This window comes from Melospiza melodia, chromosome 29 (assembly GCF_035770615.1).
Source record: "Melospiza melodia melodia isolate bMelMel2 chromosome 29, bMelMel2.pri, whole genome shotgun sequence".
Classification (NCBI taxonomy): domain Eukaryota; kingdom Metazoa; phylum Chordata; class Aves; order Passeriformes; family Passerellidae; genus Melospiza; species Melospiza melodia.
Window position 1 is genome coordinate 3,622,906 of NC_086222.1, and position 12,030 is coordinate 3,634,935.

The following is a 12,030-nucleotide window of genomic DNA, read 5'->3' on the forward strand; positions in this document are numbered from 1 at the left end:
AGTGCCTGGGGAGCACAGAGTGGTTTCCTCACCATTGCTCAGCAAGGCAGCATCCAGAGCAGCATGCCCAGCACCCCTCCAGCCTCAGCGCTGCAGATCCAGCCTGGAATTCCAGCTCCCAATCTGCACCTCTCCCTGTGCAGCTCCCAGAAATGCTGTGCAGGGAAAAGGAAAAGGAAGATGAAAGGGGAAAATAAAGCCCTGATGTTGGAGAACGTGGCTCCTTTTTTTTTCCCCTCTTGTCCCTGGAATTGTGATTGGAAATAATTGGAAGTGTCACTGGAAGTAATCAGAAGTGACAGTCCCTGGGCTACGAGGCTTTTGCTTCAAGTCTAACGATCCCCCCGCAAAACAAAACCTAAATTTAAACAATGAAGTCATAAAGTGATTTGCCTTCAAGGTTGAAAACCCTGCAATATTTTTTTTTTTTAATAAAAAAAAAAAGAAGAAGTGCCTGGCTCTGGTTCAGTTCAATATTCCAGGCTGGCTGAGTGAGATGAAAGCACAAACACACACAAAAGGCACCCCGTGATTTCTGGCCCTACCTGGCCAATAAAAGTCCAAATCTCTTATTAAACATTGCTGTGACCTTTGAAATTCTGTCACATCTGCAAGGAAAACCACAGCCTGAGTAATCTGTGACACTCATCAGCAACCATCTCAAATATCCCAAATACTGGAAAACCACCTAATTCCAATATTTTGTTGAAGCACAAAGGGAGTGGAATGGAGTAATTCTCTTTTTTGTTTTACATTTCTGAAAAACATTTAATTTTGTTTCACATTTCCCTCACAGTCCATCCAGGCGCTTAGGGAAAGAATCTGCTCACAATACACTCCGTGCATTTGTTAAAATCTCATTTTCCTTTTTTCATCAGCAGCGTGAAGCAATTCAGAGCCCAGGATTTCCTTTCTGTGAGGTTTTTCTGAGAGCACAGCAGCACTTCACACCACCAGTGGAGCTCCTCAGCGATAAAAATGGGTTAGAAACATAAAATAGTTGATAAAATAGTGGTAAAATAGTTGATAATTGTTAAGAATATGTTGTTAGTTTGGTTATTGTTAAAAGGGGAGTTATAAGAGATATGGTACCAGGAGTGTGGTCCCGTTTTTAACATCAGCACAGTGGTACCAAAAAATCCATTAATAGGTGATAAATATCAGAAATTTTTTAGAACATAAAGCCAAGTCCCTCCAGGTGGCAGGTGAAGGATTCAGCTGTTTGTAAGCGATCTGCACATCCCTGCTGTGCCCACAACTGGGGATGGGTCAGGAGGAAAACGCCTTTAAATTAAAATGTGAATAAGTCTGATGCGTTCCAAGCGCTCCAGCACCACCAGCAGCGTGCACCCACCTGTGTGTGAGTTTCTCCCTGTCTCAAATGCGCTTTAAATGTTCTCTGTGCAACGTGGAGCGAACAAAAAGGGAATAAAATCTCTCTCTCTCTCAGAGTGACCAAGCCGTGGTCATCCCTTGCCTCTAACCCTGCACGCTCCATTTCAGCGCAGCCTCCCCGCTGCCAGGCAGCGCCACAAACCCAGCCCGATCCTCGGTGACCTTTTCCCTCAGCTGCAGGCACAAACCTGAGCTCCAACCTTTCCACCCAGCCAGGGCTCAGCCTGGTTCTCTGTGGGAGCCCAGAGCATCCCTCTGTCTGTCCTGAGCAGCCCAGACCCTGCCAGGGGGCTCAGAGACCCTGGCACAGGGCCCAGGATGCCCCTGTGGGTTTGGTTATGACCCGTGGAGCAAATTACCAACCTTAGATGAAGATGTGTAAGCCAGGACAAATTAACTAGAATGATAGTGAAGTTATCACAAGGTGAAAAAGCAGATTTTGGGGTTTTTAGAATGGGGGTTCAGGGCCAAGATGGAAGAATTTGGGCATGTCCTGCATTTCTCCTTCTTCTTCTTTGCTGTAATGGTGGCATTTTTGGGCTGGTTTAGAGCAGAAGCTCAGTGTCTAATACAGGTGAAATCCTGGGTGTGGGAACCCAGCACATCCCTCTGTCTGTCCTGAGCAGCCCAGACCCTGCCAGGGGGCTCAGAGACCCTGGCACAGGGCCCAGGATGCCCCTGTGGGTTTGGGTATGACCCGTGGAGCAAATTACCAACCTTAGATGAAGATGTGCAAGCCATGACAAATTAACTAGAGTGAAAGTGAATTTATCACAAGGTGAAAAAGCAGATTTTGGGGTTTCTGGTATGGGGGTTCAGGAGGCAAGATGGAGGGATCTGGGCATGTCCAGCCTTTCTCCTCCTTGTTCTTGGCCTCCATTTTCTACTGTGATGGTGGCACTCTTGGATTGGTTTAGAGTAGAAGTTCACTGTCTAACATAGGTGAAATCCTGGGTGTGGGAACCCAGAACATCCCTCTGTCCAAGACCCTGCCAGGGGGCTCAGAGACCCTGGAACGGAGCCCAGAACACCTGTGGGTTTGATTCTGAGCAAATTACCAACCTTAGATGAAGATCAGCAAGGCACAACAGTTTAGATAGAGTAATAATGAAGTTATCACGGGGTGAAAAAGTAGATTTTGGGGTTTTTAGAATGGGGGTTCAGGAGGCAAGATGGAGGAATCTGGGTGTGTCCAACCTTTCTCGTTCTTCTTGGCCTCCATCTTCTGCTGTGATGGTGGCACTTTTGGATTGGTTTAGAGCAGAAGCTCACTGTCTAGCATGGGTGATAGGGATTGGGAAGTTATGGTAAATATTGTGCACGTAGTTTTTAGTATAAAGACATAACACTGCCCTGGGGGCAGGCAGAGTGCCTGGAACTGCCCTGCTGGATGGACCTCGGCAGGGCAGGAGAAAGAATTTTGTAGATAAGGAACAATAAACAACCTTGAGACAGAGAAATGAAGAGCTCTGACTCCCTCTTCAAGCACTGGGCTGGGAAAAGAGACTTTCTAACACATCTCAGGGTCACTCTGACAAGCAAGAGATCCCGACAGTTTTCCTGCCACAAAAAACCCAAAAAACCCCCAAACCTGGCGGCTCCAGAGAGGAGAGAGAGGCTGTGATGGGTATTGATCATTGTGTCAGCAATCCTGGCACCCTGGGGCTGGGGCTGGGAAGTTCTCAGTTAAATATTTGCCTTTTTTCAGCTGCAAACCTGCTGAGTCCCCTGCAAACCCGGTGTTTGCCTGGAGGAGAACAGGGCTGCTGGTTGTGATCCTGAGGATGAACACCAGGATCTCTCCCTGCCAATTGTGCAGGGGCATTTCTGGGCAGAAACTGGCGCTGCTCCCACACAAAATCTCCTTCTGAAGTGGGCCAGGGCCTCCCCAAAACCAAACCACTAATTCTGCATGGAGGAGACAAAGCCAGGGTGGGTACAAAAGCAAAATACCATTTATTTTTCCATGGGAAATTCAGAAAAGTTGCCTTCCCTCTGCCTCTACTTCCCATAAAAATGAATTTTTTCTCCACAAATTTGGCTGCTTTTCCTCTCTCTGGCAGGTTAGTCTTTTCTCCCTTTTCCTCCTCATGTAAAATGTCCTGTCTGGATTAAAAAAAAAAAAAAACCTCTCCAAAATAAAGTTTGTTTGGTGTTAGATGTTAAAAATCCCAACTATTTCATACAAAACAAAGCAGCACTAGAGGAAAACAGGCAATTCATCATCAAGTGTCTCGACAGCAAACATTTGATGCAAACCATCCCTGGCTTTGGAAGAACTGGAGCGTCCCAGAGAAGACTTAACCCTGATATTCTGCAGAGAACAACTCAGTTTCATCTGGCTCCTTTTAATTCCCTCTCCTTCATTCCCTTTCCTCAGGTATTCCCAGGGCTGTGCTCTAATAAAAACCCGGAATTAAATCCAAATTTCAATCCTCTAACGATCTGAACATCTTACAGTTGATGTTTTGTTGCCTGCTCTTGGAATTTGAGAGAATTGTGATCAATCCCATGAAGCTGTCGTGGGGAGAACAGTCTTTTTTTAAAAGTTAAATACACCACCAAATTCCCTGCATTCCTTCAGGAGCCAGCGACAAAGGGGAGGTGAAGTCAAGACACAAAATCACACACAAAACTCCTTTTCCCACTTGCAGGTTGGTTTGCTTTTTTTAAACCATTCCTGAGCCAAAATTTGTGCTAAATGTTAGAAAAAAAGTGAGGCAAAGCTCTTGTACCACTAACCTGCAACACCATGGAACAGTCAAAAACAAGAGAAGGAGCAAAGAAAACAAAAATGTGGAATATATTTGTTATTTTCCAGTTATCACTGAGAAATTCTGGAAATATCTGGAAGATCAGCAGAAATAGAGGCCCCTAAACTTTGTTTTTGAAAAGAATACAATGTCCTTTGCTTTCTGCTACTTCTGGGAAATCAGCAGGAATAAAAGTCCACAAGGTTTGTTTTAAGGAACCTGAAAACAGTCTCCTTTGTTTTTTTGGGAAATAAAGGTCCACAAGGTTTGTTTTAAGGAACCTGAAAATTATCCTTTGGTTTCTGGGAAATACAAATCCATACAGTTTGTTTTAAGCACCCTGAAATCTGTCTCCTTTGGTTTTTAGGAAATAAAGGCTCCTAGGCTTTGTTTTAAGGAACCTGAAATCTGTCTCCTTTGTTTTTTGGGATAGAAAGGTCCACAAGCTTTGTTTAAAGCAACCTGCAAACCCTCTTTCGGTTTTTGGGAAATACAAATCCATAAAGTTTGTTTTAAGGAAGCTGAAATCTGTCTCCTTTGGTTTTTGGGAAATAAAGGTTCATGAACTTTGTTTTAAGGAACGTGCAAACTCTCCTTTGATGTTTTGGGAAATAAAGATTCATAGGCTTTGTTTCAAGCACCCTGAAATCTGTCTCCTTTGGATTTTTGGGAAATAAAGGTCCACAAGGTTTGTTTTAATGAACCTGAAAATGGTTTCCTTTGGTTTTTGGGAAATAAAGGTTCATAAACTTTGTTTTAAGGAACGTGCAAACTCTCCTTTGATTTTTTGGGAAATAAAGGTTCGTATGCTTTGTTTTAAGCACCCTGGAATCTGTCTGCTTTGGTTTCCACCACTCCTAAGCAGCAGCACCCACCAAATTCCCAATTCTCAGTGAGAGCGGGGGCACTTCTTGAAAAACCAACTGTCCCAGTGGGTTGTGCTGTGCTGGGTACAGGACAGGAGGGCTTGGGGAGCAGGAACAGAGGGGTTTGGGGAGCAGGAACAGAGGGGTTTGGGGGGCAGGAACAGAGGGGTTTGGGGGACAGGGACAGAGGGGTTTGGGGAGCAGGAACAGAGGGGTTTGGGGAGCAGGGACAGAGGGGTATGGGGGACAGGAACAGAGGGGTTTGGGGAGCAGGAACAGAGGGGTTTGGGGGGCAGGAACAGAGGGGTTTGGGGGCAGGAACAGAGGGGTTTGGGGAGCAGGAACAGAGGGGTTTGGGGGACAGGAACAGAGGGGTTTGGGGAACAGGAACAGAGGGGTCTGGGGGACAGGAACAGAGGGGTTTGGGGGACAGGAACAGAGGGGTTTGGGGGACAGGAACAGAGGGGTTTGGGGAGCAGGAACAGAGGGGTTTGGAGGGCAGGAACAGAGGGGTTTGGGGGACAGGAACAGAGGGGTTTGGGGAGCAGGAACAGAGGGGTTTGGAGGGCAGGAACAGAGGGGTTTGGGGAGCAGGAACAGAGGGGTTTGGAGGGCAGGAACAGAGGGGTTTGGGGGACAGGAACAGAGGGGTTTGGGGAGCAGGAACAGAGGGGTTTGGGGAGCAGGGACAGAGGGGTTTGGGGGGCAGGAACAGAGGGGTTTGGGGAGCAGGGACAGAGGGGTTTGGGGGGCAGGAACAGAGGGGTTTGGGGGGCAGGAACAGAGGGGTTTGGGGAGCAGGGACAGAGGGGTTTGGAGGGCAGGAACAGAGGGGTTTGGGGAACAGGAACAGAGGGGTTTGGGGGACAGGAACACAGGGGTTTGGGGGACAGGAACAGAGGGGTTTGGGGGACAGGAACAGAGGGGTTTGGGGGCAGGAACAGAGGGGTTTGGGGAGCAGGAACAGAGGGGTTTGGGGGACAGGATGACAAGGGCAGGGGTTGCTGTTTGCTTTGTTCCCCCAGGAGAAACAGGAGTGGGCAGCAGGAACAGGAGGGTTTGGGGGGCAGGATGCCAAGGCCAGGACACACTGTGATCTCACAGCAGGAATGGGAGGATCTCGGGAGCAGGAACAGAGGGGTTTGGGGAGCGGGAACAGAGGGGTTTGGGGGGCAGGAACAGAGGGGTTTGGGGGGCAGGAACAGAGGGGTTTGGGGGGCAGGATGCCAAGGCCGGGGGTTGCTGTTGGCTGTGCTCTCCCAGCAGGAACAGGAGGGTTTGGGGAGCAGGAACGGGAAGGTTTGGGAGAAAGGATGCCGAGGTCAGGGCACACTGTGCTCTCAGAGCAGGAACAGGAGGGTTTGGGGAACAGGATGCCAAGGCCAGGGCACACTGTGCTCTCATAGCAGAACAGGGAGGTTTGGGGAGCAGGATGCCAAGGCCAGGGTTGGCTATTCTTTCACAGCAGGAACAGCGGGGTTTGGGGATCAGGAACAGGAGGGTTTGAGGAGCAGGATGCCAAGGACAGGGGTTGCTGTTGGCTGTGCTCTCAGAGCAGGAACAGGGGGGTTTGGGGAGCAGGATCAGGAGGGTTTTGGGGAGCAGGATGCCAAGGGCAGGGGTTCCTGTTGGCTGTGCTCTCCCAGCAGGAATGGGAGGGTTTGGGGAGCAGGATCAGGAGGGTTTTGGGGAGCAGGATGCCAAGGGCAGGACACACTGTGCTCTCATAGCAGAACAGGAGGGTTTTGGGGAGCAGGATGCCAAGGCCAGGGTTGGCTATTCTTTCACAGCAGGAACAGGGGGGTTTGGGGAGCAGGAACAGGAGGGTTTGAGGAGCAGGATGCCAAGGGCAGGGGTTGCTGTTGGCTGTGCTCTCCCAGCAGGAATGGGAGGGTTTGGGGAGCAGGATCAGGAGGGTTTTGGGGAGCAGGATGCCAAGGGCAGGGGTTCCTGTTGGCTGTGCTCTCCCAGCAGGAGCTGGAGCCTTTCCCAGCAGAGCACAGCCCCGGGAAGCCCCAGCTCTGCATCAGCTCGCATTTCCCAGCTACCAGCCGTGGATACCTGGGCAAATGCCGGCTGTCAGAGGCAATTCCTCATGCCAGCAGGCCCTGCCAGGAGCTGCTCCAGATCCTTTTTGGCTGAGCAGAGAGACAGGAGGAGCTGGGGCTCAGCACGGCGGGGTCAGAGCCCTGGCATGGCGCTGAAAGAGATCCCTGAGCTCAGCGTGTGCAGGGCAGAGCTGAGCTGAGCTGAGCTGCTCTGCAGGGACCCTCACCCTCAGCAGCCCCCCAGAGTGACCCCCAGCTCCCACAGGGCTCCCACAGAGTCACTGGTGTTGGGAAAATCCATCCACAAACACCAGAGGTTGGTGTCCAAAAGGAGACAGAGCAGTCCTTTATTCCAATCAAGGCAGAGGCCATGGGGCATCCCCTGGGGTCTCTCCAATTTTTGGAGGATGCAGCCTCCTTTTTATCCCAGTTTCCCAGCCACATTTCCCTTCTCTCTTTCCCCATTTCTGAGGGACTTGAGAGGTTCAGACTTCCCAGAACACCTGATCCCAAAGATTCCCCTCTAATGTATAACCCTGCCTTTTAATTTTTAATTCTTACAGAATTTAGGGGTTTTTCCTCCCCATTGTTCCTTTCATCTTTCAATGTCTAATTTCATTCATCAGCAAAGCTAAAGTTCATTTGTAAAAGCAAATCTCTTTTCCCATTCACCACTCAGTGGAATCCTCCCCATTGTTTCTTTTATCTCCCAGTGCTGGTTTTATCTCCCACAGCTTGTTTGGAAAGACAAATCCCCCGTTCCTCTCACTGGTGAAGTGCTGCTTTACTGCCCTGGGGTGGGTGACCCCCAGCACTGCTGGAAGTGTCAGTGCCCAGCAGGATGGCAGAGGTGGGTGAGGGCTTGGGGTTGGCACAGCTCCTGCAGGGCAGAGCACTCACGGCCAAGGAGAAAGCAGGAAAAGCTCATGGAACCTGTGACAGAGCACAGGGAACCCGTGACAGAGCTAGGCATACAAATAATCAACCCTCCCAGCTGTTCTGATCACAAGAAAATAATCTTTTTCCTTCATTGTTTCCTTCACTGTCAATCATTAAAAACATTCATGTGTCACAGAGATCTTTTATGGAAAATTCTTTCCTTAGGATTTTTCCTCCTGAGAAGCTGGGAGGCCTCAGGAACAAAACGTAAACAATGGTTATCTGCTGCTGTGGAATGCAACAGGTGCATCTGGGATTGGTCTCATGTTGGTTGTTTCTAATTAATGGCCGATCACAGTCAGCTGGCTCAGACTCTCTGTCCAAGCCACAAACCTTTGTTATCATTCTTTCCTATTCTATTCTTAGCCAGCCTTGTGATGAAATCCTTTCTTCTATTCTTTTAGCATAGTTTTAATATAATATATGTCATAAAATATTAAATCAACCTTCTGACACATGGAGTCAGATCCTCATCTCTTCCCTCAACCTGAGATCCCTGTGAACACAGTCACACTCATTAATGGCTTGGAGTGGGGGAAAGGCAGAGATTTCCCACCCCATAAATTTTAAACTGCTTCAGGAACACATTTCAATGAAGGAACTGGCTAATTCTTTATTGGGTGAAAAATGCAACATCCTATCACGAACTTTTTCCACCCTGGAGTGAAGAACCACTTGAAAATTCTGCTTTTCGAGGGTGCATTGGCACAAAGGGAGTTGGTGGCACCTGATTCTCACTGCTCAGCTGGTCACAATCATGCAGAACCCACAGGGCCACCTTCCCCTGCTCACATCCCCTGGCAAAGTGAGCTGTTGTCCACACTCGGCCAAGCCTTTCATCTTGTCCTCTTTTAATAAAGTCTCCTTCAAGCAGCTTGGCCCCTGTTTCCTGTCTCCTCACACAGCTGCTCGTGTGCTCCAGAGAGGTAAACAGTGGAAAAGGCAAGACTTGTGGACATTAGCCACGCTTTTGGGATGTTTAATGATGAAAACGCAAACCTTCCTCTCCAGGCTTCTCTAAAACCTGGGTTTTTCCACATTAGTCTTCACTTTATCAGAAAAAAAAATAAACAAAAACCCCAAAAACCCAAAGTAGCAAGATATCCCTGGCAGTTTTGTAGATTTTTACTGCAGAAAATCCAGGTTTTAGCCAGCAAATCAGACTCCCCAGCCTCCCTGTGTTCAGGAGGATCCAGGAACAGGGAACCACAACATCTCCTTCCTTTTCCCTGGGCTTGCTTCTGATATTGGTGAACGAAGCTGGACAAGGAGCAGAAAGAGCAAGTCCTGTGCTGGCAGGGCAGGTAAAGCTCAGGTGAAGTTCAGTGCCCACTGCAGGGCCAGGAAACAAAAAATTCCAGGTTTTGCTCTGAGTTTTGAGGACAATTCTCCCCTCACCAGTGCTTGGAGAGGAGAGGCTGAGAAAGCTGATTCCAGGTGAGGGCAAAGTGTGTTTTGTTGGGCATTCCTGTGCTCCTGTCATGGTGGAGATGCTGAGGACACATTGAAAATTTAAATTCTCCATTCCAGGAAGGCTTTCTGACAACCAAGACAATTGATAAAGCTACTTGTGTTTTATAGACAAAAGCAGCAAAGGTGAGTTGTTGTTACATCACAGACAAACCCACATTTTCTGCAGCAACAATTTGTTCTTTTCTTTCCAAACCTCCCACAAATGGGAACATTCAGCAGCTGAATGGGATCACAGATTGAAATGCCCATTGTTTCCATCAGAAAGGTGAGCAACCCACACTTCTGTATCCCAAATTTCCACAGAGCCACTTCCTGAAGGGCTGAGCACTCTCCCAAGCACTCCCCGCCACAGAGAGGCACAAATGGGCAGATGTGCAGGGCACAAAGCGCTGCCTGCAGTGCCCACATCCATCAGCACAGAGAAAACAGAGAAAACCTTAAATTCCTGCAGAGAAAACCTCGGAGCCCTGCAGAGAAAACCTTGGAGCCCTACAAGGAAAAACCTCAGAGCCCCACAGAGAAAAACCCCAGAGACCCACAGAGAAAAACCTCAGAGCCCTACAAGGAAAAACCTCAGAGCCCCACAGAGGAAAACCTCAGAGACCCACAGAGAAAACCTTAAAGCCCTACAGAGAAAACCTTAAAGCCCCACAGAGGAAAAACCCCGGAGCCCTACAGGGAAAATCTTGGAGCCCTACAAGGAGAAACCTCAGAGCCCCACAGAGGAAAACTTCAGAGCCCCACAGAGAAAACCTTAAAGCCCCACAGAGAAAACCTTAAAGCCCCACAGAGGAAAAACCTCGGAGCCCTACAGGGAAAATCTTGGAGCCCCACAGAGGAAAAATCTTCAGAGCCCTACAGAGAAAAAACCTCAGAACCCCACAGAGAAAACCTTCCCAATCCCCAGGGTCACTTCTCCATTCATCAGCAGCTGCACAAACGTTGAATTTGACCACCAAACCTCCCTCCCCAGTCCACATCCCACACCTGGGAGCCCCAAACTGGGTTTTCCCCGCCACGATCCTTTAGTGCTGTTCAGAAATGCCATTTCTGCCCTCGGCCCCTCCCAGGCAGGCAGAGCCAGCCCCTCGGTCACACCTGTGCCAGGTGCAGCACGCACAGCTCCTGGAAGGGGCAGGCAGTGCCCAGGCAGTGCCCGGGCAGGGCTGGCGCTGTCAGCAGCGCGGGGTGAGCAGGAGGGAGGCACAGGAGCCCCTCAGGGCTGCCAACTCTCTTCCCTCCGGCTTCCCTTCACTCTCCTTCTCCTCCTTCCTCTTTTTCCATTCTCTCCTCCTCACCAGATCTGCCTCTCTCTCTTTTCTCTCCCCCTTTTCTCTCCCTCCTTCCCCCTTCTCTCATCCCTTTCTCCCCCTGCTGCACTCCAGCACATCTGTTTCTAATCTCAGCCGCCCCTTGCAGACAATAACTCCTTTTTCTTTTCAACATCTGAACGCTCAGTGCCCAACAATTCCACACAGTTACACAAATTTGACACTCTGCCTGAAACAAAGACATTTTATTCAACCTTGTTTTGCCCAAGAGCTGCAAGCCTTTCTCTCCTTTATCCCTGAAAAGCGCTGGTCTCTTCAAACAACAAACACAAATGAGCCTGTTTGAGCAGCACTTTTTAAAATTAATCTGGATTAATCAGGGATCTCTGGCTGTCAACCTGCTCATAAAGTGACCAGAAAAGGATCAGAACTCCAACACCACTGAAAATTACAGTTTTACACAAAAGTTTCCTCCTTACAAACCCCTTTTCTCCGACTCGCCAGCGACAAATTTCAGACACACAGAGAGCAGACTGGTGGAAGTTTGATTAAATAAAAAGCAAACAACGCCAAAAAAAAGCCAACCTACCTAAGAAGAGGATTGGAAATGCAGACATTCCGTCTCCCAGCACGAGGGACTTGTCCTCCCTTTTTCTTCCTCTCTCCCAAGGACGGCAGGCAGACCTGCAGAGCGTTCACAGGAACGCCTCTGGAATGCACCGAGTGTAATTGCATCCATGTGCCAGAAAAATCACCAACTTCACTCTTTCTTCCCTCCTGCTATCCACCCCCTGCTCCATCTTCCATCCAGATCCAGCCTGATGGATTTTATTTATTTTTTATTTTTTTTTTGAGGGCTGAAAATTCAAGGCCCTGGGAGTTTCTGGGGGAGAAGCAGCACGGAGAGGACTTCACATCCACGGCAGCACAGAACAATTTTGCCTGTCTGGAGAGGAGAGAAGCAGGGGGGGAAACACTGAGCTCAATGTTCACCACATGGCTGCCTCCCACTGGAGCCCCTCCCTGCCATCAGCTGGGATTAATAGTGAAGACCAGTCATGTGGGTGAGGTAGATTTCCAGCAAGAGTACAGACATTTAACAGGGAAAACAAGAGGGTTTCTCCAGTGGTAAAACAGTTAAGTTTGGAGGCAGCAAAAAAAAAAAAAAAGAAAAGAAAAAAAATCCAGCATGGAAAAAAAAAATCAGATTCGACACTCAGGGGTTGGAGGGAGACTCTTGGAAAAAGCTCCTCAGGAGGACAAACACACTTCCCTGGATTCGTTA

At 48.9% G+C, this 12,030-nt stretch overlaps 1 protein-coding gene across 1 annotated transcript in view; it reads right to left on the bottom strand.

Annotated features, from left to right (window-relative positions):
* CLMP (CXADR like membrane protein) overlaps positions 1 to 11,778 on the bottom strand; it is a 59,230-nt gene extending 47,452 nt beyond the window's left edge. Inside the window, exon 1 of the mRNA XM_063178486.1 lies at positions 11,335 to 11,778. Within this exon, the coding sequence (XP_063034556.1) occupies positions 11,335 to 11,362 (28 nt within the window). The 5' untranslated portion in view covers positions 11,363 to 11,778. The remainder of the gene's footprint in view (positions 1 to 11,334) is intronic.
* Positions 11,779 to 12,030: the final 252 nt, after the last annotated feature.